The sequence below is a fragment of the Epinephelus moara genome, chromosome 17 (genome assembly GCF_006386435.1).
Source record: "Epinephelus moara isolate mb chromosome 17, YSFRI_EMoa_1.0, whole genome shotgun sequence".
Lineage (NCBI taxonomy): Eukaryota > Metazoa > Chordata > Actinopteri > Perciformes > Serranidae > Epinephelus > Epinephelus moara.
The window spans coordinates 9,584,096-9,603,585 of record NC_065522.1 but is presented as its reverse complement, the minus strand read 5'-3'; the positions used below and the strand labels follow the sequence as shown (position 1 = coordinate 9,603,585).

At 41.2% G+C, this 19,490-nt stretch overlaps 1 protein-coding gene across 3 annotated transcripts in view; it reads right to left on the bottom strand.

Moving 5' to 3' along the window:
- Positions 1-19,490, bottom strand: part of LOC126404194 (neurexin-2-like) — an 813,153-nt gene that overhangs the window by 123,768 nt on the left and 669,895 nt on the right. For all 3 annotated transcript variants that reach the window (XM_050067247.1, XM_050067245.1, XM_050067246.1), the window contains one exon: positions 8,798-8,979. In XM_050067247.1, the coding sequence (XP_049923204.1) occupies positions 8,798-8,979 (182 nt within the window). The remainder of the gene's footprint in view (positions 1-8,797; positions 8,980-19,490) is intronic.

The following is a 19,490-nucleotide window of genomic DNA, read 5'->3' as shown; positions in this document are numbered from 1 at the left end:
GAGGGATGGCTCCCTAACGGGTAATCAGAGGCAGCCCTTATTTAATGCTATGAGCCGGGACCGGACAGCCAGTGATGGAGGTACTCTGGGAGGCCTGCTGCGCACAGTGCACCGGCCCATAACTGCAGATGAGACACTTCCCACAGAGCAGTTAGCGCGACAACTTGCCAGCTGTAAATGTAATGACTGTCAAATGTGAGCGGTGCCTGTGAGAACGGCAATAAATACAAACAGACACCTCGAAAGAAATGCACTAAAAAAGATAGTGCAAGTCCTCTCGTTTGAAAGGTGCGTCTAAACTGCTACAACTTTATTCAGCCATCTGTCAGGCCATTTAAAAAGTTTATGAGGAGCTCATGAAGAGAACGACTCTGATATTTGCTCCTTTCTTCATTAATGACTCATCTCTGCGTGCATAACAAATAACTCCGATTTGCTACTGTTTTTTCTGCCTTTATTACTTTGAGTAAAAACAACAGAAACGACTCACATACATCTGAACAGTCTTAAGAACCCAAGAACTTAAGAACCTGCATGCTAGTTTCTATTAATACCTGATGAGTCATAAAGCTGAAGATGGTTTAAATTTTGTTAGGCCCCTCTAGACAAGCAGTTTCCCTCAACTCTTTTGGATGAGGGAGGCAAAATCTGAGATGGTCTTAGTTTACGCCAGTGTCTTTGTTTACCACACTGGGTGGGGGGACTGCCTGCAGTGCTGTCACCTGAGCCAGGTAGCAGGAACAGCAGAGCATGAAGCTGGAGAAAGACAAAATGCCAGACTGAAATGAAAGGAAACACTCCTTGCATGCCCAGTATTCAAATTGCCAATGCTTGTGTACTGGAAAAAAAGGACAAAAACTCATACTATCAAGTCAGCACAAAACAAAAGAACTTTGTACTTTTGTTTGCAGTGAGTTATGACTGCGCTGAAACACACCGGACTGCCATATTACTGCAGCTTTCACACAGTCTAGTGAGGCTAAGGCAGGAGGAATGTGTATCCTTACAAAACACTTGAACGGACTGCTGTGCCGTCTAAAAGTTAACCTGTTCTTAGTAGGGGTTGACCGTTTTTGTCAGGGCTGATATAGATTCCAATTATTAGTAATAAAGGAGACCCCTGAACGACATTTGGAACCCATATACATATGCAGTAACTAAAAGTCTTGTTAACATTTTGAAAAACACAAACTCCAACACAAATTTTCATTTAAATGCCTTTAGGGCATATGTTTAATACATACTGCTAAAGACTTTTCAACATTATCTGTAAAAATAGAGCCATTGCTCTCCCCACGCTGACTCCTTTTATGCATGTAAGCAGTCTGCCTTCCCTGGTGTTGGTATGTGTAACACTCCCATGATACACTTTTAGAGGGAGACAAAGTATGGACAGAAGTGATACAAAAACTTTCTTTGATCATGAAGCCCAGTGTTACCACGCAATTCTCTAGTTTATCACTGCTGTATCAGTATGAACTACTCTGCAGACGGGATTCTGTACTAACAGTGAGTAAACACAATGGTGACTGATTCGTATGAAAAGTCCAACACAGCTTGAATGCAGAATGCGTTATATAGCCACGTTGCGAATTTGCATTTCCTATGATAGCGAAGGCATGGTTAGCCTTGCTCTGCCTCTGATTGGCTTACCTTGTCATTCTACCCTAACGTTAATTGATCTGACTCCCCTTGCTTAAACCTAACACACCCAAGCAACTAGGGCAACAAGCACTAGCCAGTCAGAGGGAGAGTAAGGCAGGGCATGCCTTTGTTATCCTAGGAAATGCATATATGTGCCTATGTTTGGTATATAAAATGTTTGTACAGTCACAGCCCTGCATTTGATAAACTATAACAATCTGGCCATGGATCACATCTCTTGCCCTATCCAGGCACCATCTCACTCTCTCCTCTTATCCTTGCAGTTCTTGTACTCATAGAACTGAAGTTACATCCAGTAACTACTATTACTAATAGCAGAGCGTTACCAGCGGAAACAGCAGTTTTTTTGCAACTTTAGCGAAAGGAATTGTGATGTTTATTACAACTTCAGTAATTTCTGCTACCTTACGTTCAACACACAGCTCCACTCATTCATTGAGGCAGTTGATAGGATATTACTCGAGATTTGTAACCAATCACATAGTGTTGTCAGCAGGACTTGTTATTATCAGAGTGGTGACTACAAAGACAGGTGGCTGCATCGGAACTAGAGTAATGCATTTTTTTATTTTTTTATTTTATCCACTATTGGATTAATAAAAATACAGATTCTGATGAGCATAAAAATTCTGAATATCCTGGCAGATAATTCGCCAGGCTGATAATCGGTCAATCCCTGGTTCTTAAAAATGCAGCTAACATACAATTATAGGCAGGCATTTACAGTTGCGCTCCACACCTGATCGGCAAGTTTTAATTCTTACACCTGGACAGAGATTTTGGTTTCGCCAACCAGCTTACCTAAAAAAATCACTTCCGAAGAATATCAGCAGATACCTTGTACCCTAAAGAAAAGGAATGCATCATTTGGAATTTCAATTGATATAAATGCAATTCTTATTTGTGATAATAATAGTAATTTGTTTGAACTGTTCATGTGGCAGGAAAGTTCAGAAAAAATGCTTTTGGCCCTTTTTATATATACGTCATAGTCTGTTCCTTTTGGCTTCCAAGGTCTTGCAAGGACATCTGCCTTTTCCAGCAGCCACAGATGGAAGATTTAGCTATCAGCCCACTTCCATATCTGTCCGTACCCTTCATTCCCTGAATCTCACACCCCAGGCCCTGATGGTAGAAATGTCATGAAGATTGGCAAAAATGATGTCCTGCCCTCCCAAATGACCATTTTTAGTTTTGTCGATCTAACATCCTGTCAAAGACATTGTGGGGACCAAGAGACATCCTGTCTACTAAATGGAAGAAAACAGAAATGCTCACTGAAGTAATAAAAGTTGTGTATATTCCTACCAAATTCATGTTGTGAGTGGTCAATCCAAAGGGTATCTTCTATGTTGTGGGGAAAAAAATCTGACATACTCCCTTTAAAGAAGTCCTTTCACTACCTCACCTTATTTGGTAAATAGAATTTGTTCAGGTGTCGTTGCTTGACCAAAGTACCTTGGAACTCTTTCATGGTCGTCACAGAACAACTGACCAAAACCAGTTAAAGCATCAGCTGGGAAGAAGTCAAGTCTTGGTTTAGGAGTCCATGGTAGAGAAAGATTAAGGAGACAATTCACATCTGACACCAGAGACCTTCCTCGAATATTAATAGGAGTTATGATCTCTCAAACTTTCTTGTCCAAGGTTTTGTACTTGGTTGATAACATTTGAGCTTAAGTTCCATTTGCTAAAGAAGGCCGTGGGGTATGGTTCAAAGACCTGTAAATTGCTAAGCAAGTGGATTTGACCTTTGCTATTCTAATCATGTAAAGTTGAGAAAGTCTTTCTCAGGAAAGAAAATCTGCTATGTAGTGAATGCAGCGGCAATAGCATTTTGTTTGGAATGAAAAGTTTAGACTAACCGCAACAGCCCATGTTGACCAGATAGACGTATGACACAAAAACCCTATGACAGCCACTGCCTACCACAAATAGAGTTGTCAATTCAAACCAATGAATACACTGGGGGTTACAATTTTAGCTACTAACATGTTCATCAGTGCACAATGAAACGGCAACTGGACTTGCTGAGTGTTCTTGAAAATCTTTCACCATTCATCCAAGAGCCTTAATTAGTTCTACTGACTCTTGGGGAGTTCTGTGGTATTTAATTTCTCTGGGTGATTAAATACAGAGGAACTCCCCACCAGTCCGTAGAACTGATCACGTCTGCTGAACAAACACCAAATGTCCTTCAAGACCAGACAGCAAATCCAGCTGGTTTTTTTTGTTGTTTTTTTTTACTCCTGCTTGAAATTCCCTGGCCTGGATGACAGGGGATCTTTATAGACATATGAGCAATACTGCTCACCAGCAGAAATATGCACAGTCATGTTTAGTCTGCTCAGCGATGATTCATTCCTATGGCATTTTCCAGATAATGAATTTCAAAGCTTTTTCATCTAGAACTCTCAAAATGTCAACTAGGAAGTTTGCAGCACTTTCAGACACACCCACAGTAAATAATTAGGGAAGTGCAAGAAACAAGGTCTTGTAAGGATATGCTAAGTCTCTTTTAAAGGCAGCCACAGTCAGCAGAATCAGTATAAGCACCTCATCCAACAACCTCAACTTTACATCTCCTACCCCCGGGCCTGATGACAGCATGTCAAGAAGATGTAGTGAGTGATGTCCTGCCCTGTGTCAGGTAAATGGACAGAAATAGAGGGGGGTGGCACGAAAGAGGTAGAGGGCAGGTAAGGGAGGAAGGCTATATAAAGAGACGGGTGGTTCGTGAGAGATAAGGAATCATGCTCTATCATGTCCTGATGGCATGTTATTATCAGCCGTGCCCCACAGAGCCAATATTTTTTAGTTAGACAGACAGAGACAGCATCCATCAATGATGTGTCATATCCTACAATGACAGGAAGCTGCTGTGATCGGAGTCTGTGGGCACCTGACTCAATGACACCCAGCTTAGACAGGCCATTAACTCGAACATTAATACTAGTCAACTACCTTATGGGTGAATGTCTGTCCTTGAAATGCTGATAGACATGAAATCTACACAAAACAATACATTTTCTTCGAATTGTACAGAGGCATTTCCAAATATGTCAGTCAGGATAAGAACCTCTGAAATCCTATTAGAGTCCAGAAAACAAGTTAACCTGGAATGAAAACTGAGATGCTATTTTTGAACCACTACTAGCAAAAGCTAACGAATAGAGCCCCAGGTATTGGACCTAAGGGCCACCATCACTGCTTGCACGTGGAGCTATTTTGTAGTTTGATTGGGTCTGTGAGGCCCCGATCAGGTGGGGTGATATGGGGCCATGGCTCCTGGGTTCTCAGGTCTAATTTGCCTGTACTTCTCCCCTCAAAGAGAGACGGGCATAATTAACGGGACCCAAACACCCACCACGGGCTGAACAGAGTCATTTAGGGGAGCGACTCGGGAGCAGCGGCAGCAAATGAAATGTAATTGCAATGGGAGCAGAGGAGCTGGGCTGGTGTGTCGGAGGCACTGATGTGTGTGTGAGAGGGAGAGAAAAAGAGAGTGAACAGGCCAGACGTGAGGGAATGAGGGAGCAAATGAAAGACACAGAAGTTAGATGGAGAATATGCAGTTGAGGGGGAGAGCAGGCAAAATAATGACTGATGAGTGATCGTCTGGGACGGGCACTGATAAACAGGGTAGAACAAAAAACTAATGCACAAACTTACCAAAACTCAAAGTTTTGTCTAAGTTAAAGAATAAGTTCACCCAAGTCACATCTCTGGTGACATCTACCTCTAGTTTTGGCATAATTTCCCTAAGTTTTGAAATAAATGCCCCACCTTAAAACAATGGAGGCTAATGGTATTTTGTGGTCACAGCGCTGAAGTAACATTTAAAATTTAACAGTGATACTTCTTCCCAGAAACAACCTCTCATTAGTTGGGATAATCCACAGTAAAGCTGTAGATTTTGGGGTGGGTGGGAAGTGGGGACGCAGGAGACACAGCCCACTCAATATTTAGAACATGTGACTTTGTCACTACCCCAATAAACATAAAAGCGACTTTTATTTTGACCAATTTAAAGACATTTCCACCATAAATTGATGCAGAAAAGGTACAAATTGGTGCACAAAAAAATCCCCAGAATGCAGGAAATTAAGTGTTTGACATTGCAAACTTCCAGGGGATGGACCCCTTACCCCCCATTTCATATGTGCCCCCCCCAAAATGTTGAAATAAAACAGTTTGAAATGGGAACTATATCTTGAAAGTAGTTCCAGTCACGGTGATGTCTGTGGACTATGTTAAGTAATTAGGCCAGTGCTTCTGGAAAGAGATGCCACTGTTCAATTTTTAAAATGTCCTCTTTCAATGCTGTGAGCACTGCGAGGAAATTCCATTTGCTTCCAATGTATCTAAATGGGGGGACTAAATACTGCTAGTGTTACTTGATGATATTCTTTTTATATTTCTGTGTGCTTTTGATTGAGTCATAGCTGACTTTCTCCAAATAATCCTTTGAATATTAAAAATCTGCGGAAATTATGCTACAAAAATTACAGGAACTGACCCTTTAAGGTTGCTGCAGTTGAGCTCTACTACATCACCACTCCAAACCCAGCATCATTTGTTGTGTCCATTGCGTTTAAAACTGCAATCTTTCATGCTTACAATCATTATCATTATTCATCGCTGATGTTAAGAGCATTCAAATTGGCCTTGACCTACTTGGACTATCCACCACCCACCCACCCCCACTCTTTCACCTACACCTCTTTCCCATCATCCCTTCCTCTGTTCCTCTCAGTTTACTGATCACTGGATGAGAAGTGACCTGGGGTCAACTATGTTCCTGTCGCTTCCAGGCACGGGCAGCCCAAACAAATTGGGGTCACTAGGATGTTGGAGTGGTGTGATCACACATACACATACACACTTATACACACACACACTTGCACAGATGGCTGAGTGTAGATAAGTGTAGATAACAGTGATAGTGTCTTATCACTGCACGCTTTAAGAGAGTGTAAAAGAACTGCAGGACATTGTAACATCTTTTCCACCAGCTGGTACAGTAAAACACTGGAGTTGTGAATCTGACAAGGCACAGTGTTTAATTGCGTGACTCCAGCAACATGGTAAGTGGATCAGAGTCACCAGGTATAGTCTTGGTTGGTAATTAACAGAAAACCCCCTATTAAAATGAAAATGAGCTTTGAATGTAATATTGGGAAGAGGAAGCACAGGGGTCAACGAGACAATTAGAGTCTGTGTAAATGCATTTTTAAACGCCTGCTGTCCCTTAATTGCCATTTAAAGTTATCATTAGAGGTGGTTTTAAATGACCTTTAAGCCTAACATATGAAAGCAATGAAAGCAGTGATGGGGCCAATAACTAGTTTGACAGGGGATAAGATGAAATGCTGTTTGGCGATTAGTCATTTTCTGGACTGTGCACACACTGATTCCTCTCAGTGACCCTTGCACTGCACAGCAAAAATACTGTTTAAATGCCAGAAGGAAATTCCTTAGTTGGAATATCTAACCACAGCTTTTTATACATCAAAACCTGCATGCCAACATCAGCCAAACTTGAATAGAACCTGAAATTGTAAGCCATTTCACATGTATAAATGGCTAGCATTGTCTTAGTATTTCTCCATACATAAACTCAAGTCCAACTTACGTCTAGCCTTGGCCATCATTCCCATCACAATTAACTTAATAAGCTAATTCCTGTCACCTAGGAACACAATGACAGTGCTTAAAGAAGTAAGAGTGGTCACAAACCAGTAGAAATTAGGAACAAAACTACCAGGAACCCAAGTTACAAAATAAACTGAAATTAGCTCCAAAGCTCCACAAATTCAGTAAAACTCCTAAAAAGAGTGGTCATGATTAAAGGGTAACTTTGGTATTTTTCAACCTGGATTCTATTTTCCCATGGTTTTGTGTCTAAGTAACTAATGGGAACAGCAATTTTTGAAAATGGTCCAGCACTGAAAGAGAGTACTTTGTCAAAGAGTAACCCAGAAACAGCCCTGAAATTGCCATCGTCAATTTAACCAGATTCCATTTCTTAGTCAGTCATTTTTTTTGTCCTAAAACACACTTCATTCAAAGTTGACAGAAACAAACAAACAAAAAACATCTTTTTTCGCCTCTCCACTGTTCCAATGGTCACCAACTCTGCTTTGGTTGAAATTAACCCTTAATTCACCCAGTTGGATGTGAAAACATGCTGGCTTTATACATGGTAAAATTCCTGTTTATTCAAATGAAGTCTGGTGAATTTGGTGATTTCAGGGTTGTTTCTGGCCAAACAAAAAGGATCCTACTCTTTAACAAAGAGGTTTATCTCTGTAAGGATACTGTCCATTAATTGTCAGACAGTTGAAATGATAATCTGAGCCTGTTGGCACAAAAACAAGCACTCTGAGTGGATGTAAACTGACGTTGCACAAATGCCTCAAGTGGTTATATTGCAACCTGTTTGGCCACTGCTGGCTCACTCTATACTGGTCCAATTTCAAACATAGCTGTTTCCATTAGACATTAAGACACAAAAATATGGGGGGAAAAGCCCAGGTTGGAAGAGACAAAACTTATCCTTTAATCCTTTAAGGATATATATCAAAGTGTACATACCAAGCTTCTATTTTTTACCAGCTTGAAACGCCAAAATTTCCATACATGTTTTAATATCCACTTCAACAAAGATGTACAGAGTCATCTTGTCTACAGCCCAGTCACTACTGCTAACAAAGTGCCATCCTTTAACTATACTCATTCTGCATCAATGACCCCAACTCCTCAACTGTCTTTCTTCTACAGCCTTCCTCTTACTATTTGTAGCTTCTGGTTTGCTCCGTCCCTTGGTGCAGACCATCTTTCCACTATCTTTGACATCCTTTCTTTCTATCTCTGCCTCTCCTTCCTGCATTCATTCTCTCCCTCCTCTTACTCATTCTCCAGTGACTAGCCTAATCTCCCAGTCCCTTGGCATCTTTATACACCCCACTTTTATTTTATTTTCACCTTCCCTGTTCAGGTACTTCCCAATCCCCTTCTTTCTTTCCGGGTTTTCCCAAGTGATTCAACTGTGTGAATGTAGCTTAGTGTACCTTCACCATTCCCCCATCCATTTCATCCCCCCCTCAATATCCCCAAGGCGGTATCTTACTATGTGCAGCTCCAGGTAATCTCCAAGTCCCTTGGCGCTCTCTACCCTGACCAGAACAGCCTCCTTCAGCTGCGTGCTGAAGCCCACTGCCAGCCGGTCTGCCCGTGTGCTCGGCCGGTCATTGGGTGGCCAGGTATACGTGATGAGGGCTCCGCCTCTCCCGAAGATGTAAGTTGTCCCAGCTGTAAAAACACATAGAGAGGATAGAATAAGGGGGTTATCACTCAATTACAACATAATAAGTAGGCTAAGTAAGAAAGATGTTAGGTGTATTCTCAAACACCAATGCAGAATATGTTCAGCACCACCAAAAAACAGGGGGAAGACTTGACTGCAGAGAATTGCAGGGTCGGCATTATGTATATTTTCTTCTGTAACATATTCATTTTGTTGAGTTGGAGAAACTGCAGTTAATGAAAATCTGTGGGTTATAGTTTAATGTCAAATAAAACCTTCTTTTTTAATTGAATGAATAGAGCATGATAAAAATAATTGAGTGAGTGTCACAGCACACAGACATATCAGTGCAGAGTCACATACTGACTAACAACAAGAATTCAATACCATTTCAGTGAAAAGTTTGAAAACCAGTGGCCTGAACATGCTATTCTAACAGTGTTATTGGCAGTGTATATCATGTAGTCATGCTTAGCTTTAGCACTAGTAGTAGCACCAGTGCTGGCTGTCACTCCCCTTTGAAATGTTAATCTGCCGAGCCACTGCAGTTTCACTTGCCCTCGGTTGCGTTGCATTCAAACTAGGGCGAACTGACAAACTTAGTGTTGGCTATGCTGTCAGTGTAACCACCAGCCCTCAACATCAACAAAAGAAATTCCTCAGATCTCCCTGTCAAAGGAACTTTGCCTCAACAGTATTTTTGAGTTCCAGCCTAAAAAAAAAAAAAAAAAAAAATTCTACCCGCCTCATACGCTGAGCGATTTCAAGTTTGAACTGTAACAGAGGAGTTAGGACTTGGCTTGGCTCCAATAAGCCCGTTGGTGAATGAGGAATGACGGGCATTGGCTGTGATTAGCACAGAGTAATGAAACCACAGTGAACTGCTCTCAACCCTGTGTGCTGTCACTCTTCGCTGGAACATAAATACAAACAAACACAGGCTGATTTGTGTACATACTAATGTATGTATATGTAGCTGTATGAAGCTCAGAGATGGAAATGCAGACACTGTTGCATATACACAGACACACTTTCACTGCTTGCTACTTTTGACTGTTGTGTTTGCTCAACATTTTCCTTTGTGAATAAGTCTGACTAACCTCACTTTTGATAGCCTTGCCAGAATCAGAGCACTTTTAAAGTTGTTGGGTTTTTTTTCCATATGAGTAAGGTTAATTCAAGTATCATTTCATTCCAAATTTTGGCCCCTGGTCATCTGCTCCTCCAGTTAGGTCTATGAAATAGCAGAAACAGTGTAAAAGCTCCATAACAACGTCCCAGAGGCCAAAATGAAATCTTCAAATAGCTTTTTGTCTGTTCCCAGGGAACAAAAACGCAAAGATTTTCAATTTATATGATATGACATGAAAGAAGAAAGGTTTTTGTGATGCTACATGTGTTTGACATTCTTCCTTGCTAAACCAGATAAATAATTAAATGATTGTTAAAATTCGATTTTTTGTCAACTGGCTGCAGATTTATATATATGCATAATCACATGGACACAGCAGTGCCAAGCGGCAACCTCTGGGGATGAAAACATGAATGGTGAAGTGCCACAAACTGTAGTTCCTTGAATGTATAGGGGTACATTTTTATATAACTTACTCATTTAAAAGATATTTTGGCTTAAAGTTACACATAATTAAGGGCGCGGTCACTTTGAGTGACAGGTGGGAGCTGTGACAAGTTGCTACCACAGCGACAATGTTAGTTAGATAACGTTCGTCGTGTAACCTCAGATTCCAAGTGTAGACATAGTTGTAGCTAGTTAATTATAACATTTTGTTTGCCTAAAAAAGTTTTTTTAAGCATTTGGTTGTACTAAAAGACCCTCTTAGGAGTCAGATGTTCAGTTTCTCTGGTAAGTACATTTTGTTTTAATGGTTTTAAGCCTTTTTTTGCTAGCACATCTGCATTAGCATTACCTCAGTCAACCATAGCTGTAAATGCACCATGCTAACAAAGGTAGCAGCTAGCATAAGGGTTAGCATAAAAATTATGTATAATTAAGGGCTTAGCTGCTTTGAGTGACAGGTGGGTGCCATTCATTGGCAAGTTGCTAACACGACGACAACACAGATTAGGTAACATTACCGTGGCGTAATTCCAGACTTACTATAGCTATTTTGGTGTGTTTTCGGATCATGTACGTTAATTGTAACATTTTGGTCACCTAAAAAAAGTCTTGTGTAACATTCGGTTGCACTAGAAGACCCTCTAGAGAGTCCGATGTTCAGTTTTTAGTAAAGAACATTTTGTTTAAATGGTTTCATGCCTGTTTTTTATTTTTTTTGGCTAGTGAAAATTTGCATTAGCATTATCACAGTTAACCCAGTGTATCTGTAAATTCACCATACTAAGCTCACAGCTAAGCTAATGTTAGGGTTATCCCCACTGTCTTGTCCAAATATGGTCACTTCTGGTTCCAAAAATCCATGATAGCAATGGCCAAAATGCAAAACTCGAGGCTACAAAACAAGAGTCCACAAGCTGATGGGTGATGTCACAGTGACTGTGCCCATTATTTTATACAGTTTATGAGGCACACACGTCCTTGTGTGTTTTCTGCCTGACAAATCTCCTAGGTGTGCTCCGGTCAGAGGCGATGGAATAACTGCAGGGCCAATGGACCTTCAAACAACATCCACAGCAACAGGCCACACACACTTTTAGTCATACGCAGGGAAAAGGCTGGCTGATAAAGAATGGAGACATGCGGTCTTGTTGCACACAGACACTCACTCACTCAGCTACCCGACACTTTCATTATCTAGCAATCCGCTGGTAGCCATTTGAAATCGGCTGACACACACAACTCTCCTCCCTCTCTCTCTCGCTTCCTCTCTCTCTGCTTCTTTCTGGCTCTCACTGCCCCTCCCTCCTCCTCCTCTCCTCCTTCCCTCCCAGCGGAGCTAAGCCCTCTTCTCAGCTCTTGTTGTTTTCTTGAGGCTGTATTATTTTAGCGCTGACTAATTATCACAGCACGGCAAGCAGGGCTATAAAGAGGTTGTGTGCCAGAGGAGGGGGGAAAAAGAGAGGATGAAGAAAGACAACAGGGTACGGAGACAGGGAGTGGAGAGGATGGTAAAGTGTGAATTGAGGATGGTGGAGAGAAGAAGAAAGTTGGCGTTTTCCTTTTTTCTTTTCTTTTTTTCCCAGTGTTTATTATTAACAGTGCAGCACTGGAGCTTCGCAGAAGCTAGGCAAGAGACAGCTGTGAGGAAGAGGAGAAAAGATTTCTAAAATGGCCGACAAACAGGGAGGGAGGGGAGCCATGTTGTGATGGATGAGAGTGGAGCCACGTTGGCAAAAAGAGAGAATGGTTGATGGTAGTTTGAATTAAGGACAAATGAATGCATGTAGTTGCGTTGTGGGAAATTTAGGATCCAATGTTTTTGGAGTTTGACCCATACCTTTAACTAAGGCTACATTCACAGTGCAGGCAGACTGTCCACAATGTTATTTGAAGATGATTAGATCACGTCTGTGTGTCCAGACATCAACCTTTCTGCACTGCAGTGGTGCACCCAGAAATCCTTCATAGGGATGACCAGATGGGGCCACTGAAAATCTTGGCATGACACATAAAAACTAAAAGCTATTAATGAATTTTAGGAACTCTATTATGCTGTAGTAGTATATATCTGCTCCTTGAAAACTATGTCACCACCATTTTCAGATGATAGAAGCTACAAATGGATCCAGCATATAAAAAAGAAACTGCGTGGTTTTTGCCAAAAACTGGATAAGTGTTAGGTTGGCATGTCTATAAAGTGAGACTTGTAGGTTGCCGCAGAACCCATTTTCATTCAGATATCCTGAGGTGAGAATTACAGGGAGCCCTTTGAAAATGGCCATGCCAGTTTTTCCCTCTACAAAATGTAGCATACATTCAGAGCCTTCTTTGTCCTCCTTCCTGACAAGCTAGCATGACATGGTTGGTACCAATGGATGCCTTAGAATGTCTAGTTTCATAGGCTACCACTACCTTCCTGGTACCTTAAAAAGCTCCATGACAGTGATATTGGGAGGGGGGCAGCTTGCCATCGTGGAAGCATTAAAAAAGGAGGTCTATCATTTCGCCCCCAAACAGGGCGAAATCTAGTGCAGAACTTCTTTGTCAAACTCTCCATGCTGTTTTCCATAGCGCTCTGCTAGTAGCAGATTCTTAATTCTGCTCAGCGCTTCCTCCACTGGATTTGACCTCACTGTTGTGTAACGCGTTGGGACTGACGCAAAAGACAGCTGAAATTGGATCTGAGTGGCGCAAGTGTTAGAAGTCAGACACGTGTAGAAATTTGATTGGAATCGCATTTCAAACCACCTCCAAATGTGGTTTGGATAAGCTTTGCAAAAATTTCATGTGTTTCTTTGCTGTCCAGACTTTTAAAAACCGATCTGGATACAATGTAGAAATGTAAAGAAAATGAATTTGGCTTGCAGTCTTAACAAGGCCTTAAAGTCAGGATATCTTGTTGTTTATTGCACCAACATTGGCTGTTCTTTCTTAAATTTGTCTCTTGAAAGTCCTTCAATTCTATGGAAATGCAATGGTCAAATGCCACACTGCTTTGTTAAAGTAATAGAAGGACATACATGGACATACATATGTAGATTTTCTTGACTTTTCTTTGCTGTAAAGAATGTACAATATGTTGGGAAAACAATAAGAGAAATCTTGATCTAGTGCTATAAAAGTAAAACCTGTATCATCCCTACTTCAGTGTGTCATTCCATCATTGCATAGTAAATTACATTAGTCAATTATTCAGATAGTTCGAGGACATTTTCACTCAGCTAGTCATATAGGTATTTACTCATCGGATGACACATGGATATGAGACAATGTCAGAAAGAGTGACTCCAGCTTTGTTGTAGCTTTAACATAATTTCAAATACCTCTATTGTTGAGGATTTAATTGTATTCTGGCTGTTGAAGCAGTAGTCAAGAAATCAACAGGGATTCTACTTTAAAACACAACATATCAAATACTGGGGGAATTATTTCAAATTGATTAAAACATTTTTTTCCAGTGAGACAGATCAAATATGGTATTATAATGCAATATGTGTCAGTCACTGTGGTCCATCTCTAATATGACTTTGGTCCAACAGGTCTCATTCTAGCCCCTGTTTAATGTACCTCAACTATTATTACATGTGTTGTGTCACTGAATACACTGAAATTTATTTTCTGCTCTAATTAAGCTCCCAAGACTTCCAGAAATCCCTTTTTAAAACTTTAATGCAGAGATATAAAAAACACTGATATCTCATTTAGGGTGTATGAAGAATTAGACATGTGGCACGAATCATCACTGCATATCTTATGTGTGTTCTCACAGTGAACTAATTCTCATCAATTAACACCCCTTTCATGCGAAGCATCTACCATATGCTTTGTCTTCCCTAGAGTTTCCTGTATGCCTGATGCCACTGTCACAGTCATACTTGTCACATTTTACTTTGTCTCTATCATCAGCACTTTTACTAGCATGAATGCCACGAACAGAAGTGCCGAAGTTGAGAAAAAAAAAAGAACTCTAGTAGTACTCGGAAATACTTTCTACTTCTCTTTCGCTCTAACATCCATCCAATAAGCTGGTGTTAACTTTGCCTGCTTTGATTTGTCCAGCTGATAGTGGCCACCTGCTGCTTTGTGCACTTGTATACGTGTGTGTTTGTGTTTGTGTGTACGTGCATTCCTCCCTCCACAAAATGAGGAGACAAAGGAGGTGCAGAGTCTCTAATGAGTAGTCTGACAGGGCGCATCCATGTGTCACTGTTTCTCCCAGCAAACACCTGCTGCTCCGGTTGAGGCAAAATCCTCCGAAGCCTGAACTGCAACACACACTAATGGGAAGGCGAGACAGAGTGAAAAAGAGAGAGAAAGGGTGTTTATCAAACCCAAGAAGACATGTCTGGAGGGCAGCATGCCCTGGCTTTCTTCAAGAGAATGATCTCCTGATAACCAGAGAGGGTCTATACATCTTGAGATGCTCTTTGGGCAGTAGTTCTTTGAACTGACAACAAAAAAGAAGTCAAAAGAGGTTATGGAACAGGGGACCACGCCTCTGATACAAACATAAAAGGAGTGACATGTTCACATGGGTGAAATACACCTATCAGCCAAAACATTAAAACCACTGACAGGTGAAGTGAACGACACTGATCATCTTGTTACAATGCAATGTTCTGTTGGGAAATCTTGGGTTATGACATTCGTGTGGAAGCCACCCGACACGCTCCACCCACTTAAACACCAGTGTGGACCAGGCACCCCCCATTATGGCAACGCCACTCCCCCAGCAGGACAATGCGCCATGCCACACCACAAAAACTGTTCAGGAATGGTCTGACAAAAGTGACAAAGAGCTCAAGGCATCAACCTAGCCTCCTAATTCCCCAGATCCCAGTCTGATTAAACATCTGTGGGACATGCTGGTACCCCACCTTACAACCCACAGGACTCAAAAGATCTGAAGCTAACACCCTGGTGCCAGACACCAAGGGACACCCTCCAGAGGTCCTGTGTCCATGCCTGAACAGGTCAGAGCCAAGTCCGGTCCAAGGAGCATCCACTGTGGATCTGGGGTACCTCTGGGGTACCAGCACATCCCGTAAATGTTCAATCAGTTTGGGATCTGGAGTATTTGGAGGTCAGGTCAACGCTTTAAGCTCTTTGTCCCGTTCCTGGGGTCAATCCTGAGCAGTTTTTGTGATGTGGCATGGTGCATTGTCTTGCTGGGGGGGCACTGCCATCGATAAGTGACGTTGCCATGAAGGGGTGTATTTTGTCTGCAACGGTGTTCCGGTGGGTGGAGCATGTCAAGTAGTATCCACATGAACGCCAGGACCCAAGTTTCCCAGCAGAACATTGCATTGTAACAAGACGATCGATGTTATTCACTTCACCCACCAATGGTTTTAATGTTTTGGCTTATTGGTGTACCTTGTTCGAACAGGTTTTAGGTTGATTTTTATAGCTAACTAAAATAGAAACCATCCTAAAAGTTTTGGTCTGCTTTGCAATGCCAATGTAAGTACTGTAATAAAGCAGCAAAGCATGTGGTTAGAACATATCCCCCTGCCAGGATTCTCCTCCGTTTCCACTGGAAAAATGACAAAATCTGGTTGTTCAAATGTCCTGAAAAAACAATGATGATGATTTCTGTAAAAGTCCTCTTACCCAGAGACTAGATACTGTCTTTGATTTCTGATTTTTGAAATGTTGTGTTTTACAGACTTTCCACATTACTGATGATTATTTATCAAAAATCTCATCATGTAAACACTTTGTGAAAACATTAATAGCCAACCCTACAATACTGATAGAAACATCTGGTCAAAAATATCTGTATATTTGATTTTCTACATCTCTCAGCTCTACATCAAACAATAAACATTACCTTTCTCAGAGCCTCACCCAAGTATTTTTATGTTCAGCCAACCTTACCTACAGAGACAGCACATCAGGAAACACCATATGATTTGTTTTTGTTGTGGTCACATGGGTTATTCTGGAGGCCACTGGCAAGCTACTGTTTTGTCAATAGGTATGGGCACTTGTTGCCATATATGTCCCTATGAATATGTGCATAAGTGCACATGCATGAAAGTGTCAACCACTTTTAACACTGTGCACCTGATGTGTATTTGTGAAAGTGTGCATTTGTGTGTCTGCAACTAATCAAGAGAACAAGTCAGACAGAAGAATCTACATCTGAGTTCTCTCAAGCAGTAACTGTATACCTTCATTGGAAACTGGGAGTTCAAAGTAAATTAGCGCTGCCTTGGGAGTTGTCAGCAAACAAAAACCTGGCCCTGTATGGATTTCTCTGACCTTCAGTCCACCGTGGTCTAATCAAGCAATCTGCCTTCCCGCTTTCGCTAGAATAACAATAATGATGGAAATGCTCTGTTGCACTCATGTGTTCCACCAACCCCCCTAAAAAAAGAGGCTAAATATTTATTACTTTTGTCCAATTAGCTCTGGCGCCATTGATCTGACCAATCAATCCTACCTGCGGCGCTAGAGGTGGAGAGAATGCAAAGAGATGAATCAAAACATTGTGGGACGCCCCTTGATTATCATTTCCATTCACATGGACTGGCTGGTAATTTGGTCTGAAGAAGAACGGATAAAAAAATACCATTTTCCTTTGTCCACGGATCTGGTGGAAAAAATAATCAGAAAAGGCTCATGAATCAAAGCAGTAATGAAAAACCTATTGATTCTGATTTTTCACACCCCACCCCTCCTCCTCACTCTTCTTCTGTGTTGGGGCGAGAAGAGTGTATTTAGGATTGAGTTTATCATTTGGGATGCTTTCTCTGTGAGGGGCCATTGATTTGGGATAGTGGATTCTCGGCCACTACTATCTACCGTGGGGATAAACAGGTCATATTGGAGAAACCAGACGCCACGATTTTTCATTAAGGCGTGCGGTCAATGTTGCAGTGTCGAACGTCAGCTGCAAAGCCTCATGGGAGCTGACAGCGTGAAAATTGCAAGACAGACCCGGCGATAAAATGAAAATTCCACAAGGAAAAAGGACTGATGGTGGTGATGAAGTCAATTCTTCAGAGACAATAAGCCTCAAGGCACACCGGCACTGTACACCCACGTAAATTTATACACACTTCTTATTTTAAACTCTCAGACAGGCTCTCAAACAATAACTCAATAACACACAGATGGTTCCTCCAACCTTCGTGTATTATTGCATCAGTGCCGACTGATTCTTTGAAGCAGTTAAGGAGAGAGACAGAGCTATTGATTCCTTTTAAACGAGAAGACTGAAACCTTTTTTTTTGCTACTTTTTTTGACACAACATATATTTCAGAGACACTTACAAAGAGATGCGCAGACTGGGAGAAAAAAGACGGCGAGAAAAAAGGGGCTGAGATGAGACATTTGCCAAAAGTTTCCAGACAGCTGTTGATTTTTGAAGTTGCAGAGTTACACACACACGCACATACGCGCACACGCACATACGCGTGCACACACACACACACACACACACACACACACACACACACACACACACACACACAGACAAGAACTTGGTGAAGACCACACACACTTTGCTGACATTTTAGGGTCTTTCTATCTCTTCCCCTGACTTGTGCGGGCACACACACACAAACACGCTCCGACGCTCCCTTTTCGTAGTCTAACAACCTCGTCAACATCACCGCCCTTGCTCTGATAGCTATTTCTCTGTGGTGGTATATAAGAAAATGTAGAAATGGCATCCAAAAGATTGGCTGCGTCTAGAGAGGAAATAGCAAGTCATCCCCCTCTGATGTGGTTGGATAATATTCCTCTTCTATCTATGCTTTCTGCAAGATTGCCTTGAAGGATGAGAGAGACCTTCCTGTTACATGAGGAGAGACGGCGCTTGATTAGGGCACCCTCAAAGTTTCCAGCACTTTCCAGAGTCCAGTTAGGTGTAACATGTGATGTGTTAACTCGCTCTTTGTAGATACAGAGATTTGTCAAAGGCAGCATCTTTCTATGAATGCTAAAAAATTTAGTAAAGATGCTAATCTGATCTAGACTGGTTAGCTAGAGTTTCTACACACTTTATGACTCAAGTGCCTACTATCATTAATACAAGTGAGAAGGTTAAGACAGTATCAGGGATTTGAAGGCACATCTATTGTAAGTGACAACTTTATTGTACCTAACATGACTATAATTATGATTTAGTTGGTTATTTAGTTAAATCCTGTCCATTTCACACCTTAAAGAGGAACAATGCCCATGACCTTATTCTTATGGTTTAAAAAAAAAGTCCAAAAATATTAGTTAACAGAAACAACTTTCTCAAGAATCTAAAAACTAGAGTACTAAAACTCAAATTTGTGAAGTCATCAAGTGTAAAGTCTGGAAGTGCTCGATAGACAATTGGGGAAGATATGATGATGACACTGATACCCCTCTCCACCAACATGGAACAGGTTCCATAATGGTTACAGCACCCACTTTTGAAGCGTTCACAGCATGTCGACCAAAAAACAAATTGTTTTGGAACCCAAAAAGTTACATTTTCTGTTTCACAACTGAGAACACTTCAGTACAATAGAATAAAGCTCATTTGAGTATAAAAAGGAAACAAACATTCTGTGGGTCCACAAAATCAGGCTTACATTCATTGTGTATGGAGCAGCTTCAGACTGTATACTTGATGACATCACAAGTTTGAGACCTTGCATTCATGTAATGCTGGAATAATCAGAAAATTGAGTTCCAACCTATAGGAAATTCACATGAATGCCCCCTCATGTCCGCAAGTCTGCCAGAATTTTGATACAAGACTTACTGATTTGATGTCAGATGAAAGTAAATGTTTAGTTGATGTTAAGAGCCTTTTATTTTATTTACCGTAAGAAACCTCGGAGTAACATTTGATCAAGATTTGTCTTTTAATTCTCATTTAAAACAAACCTCACGGACTGCATTTTTTTCATCTGCGTAATATTGCGAAAATTAGGCCTATCCTGACC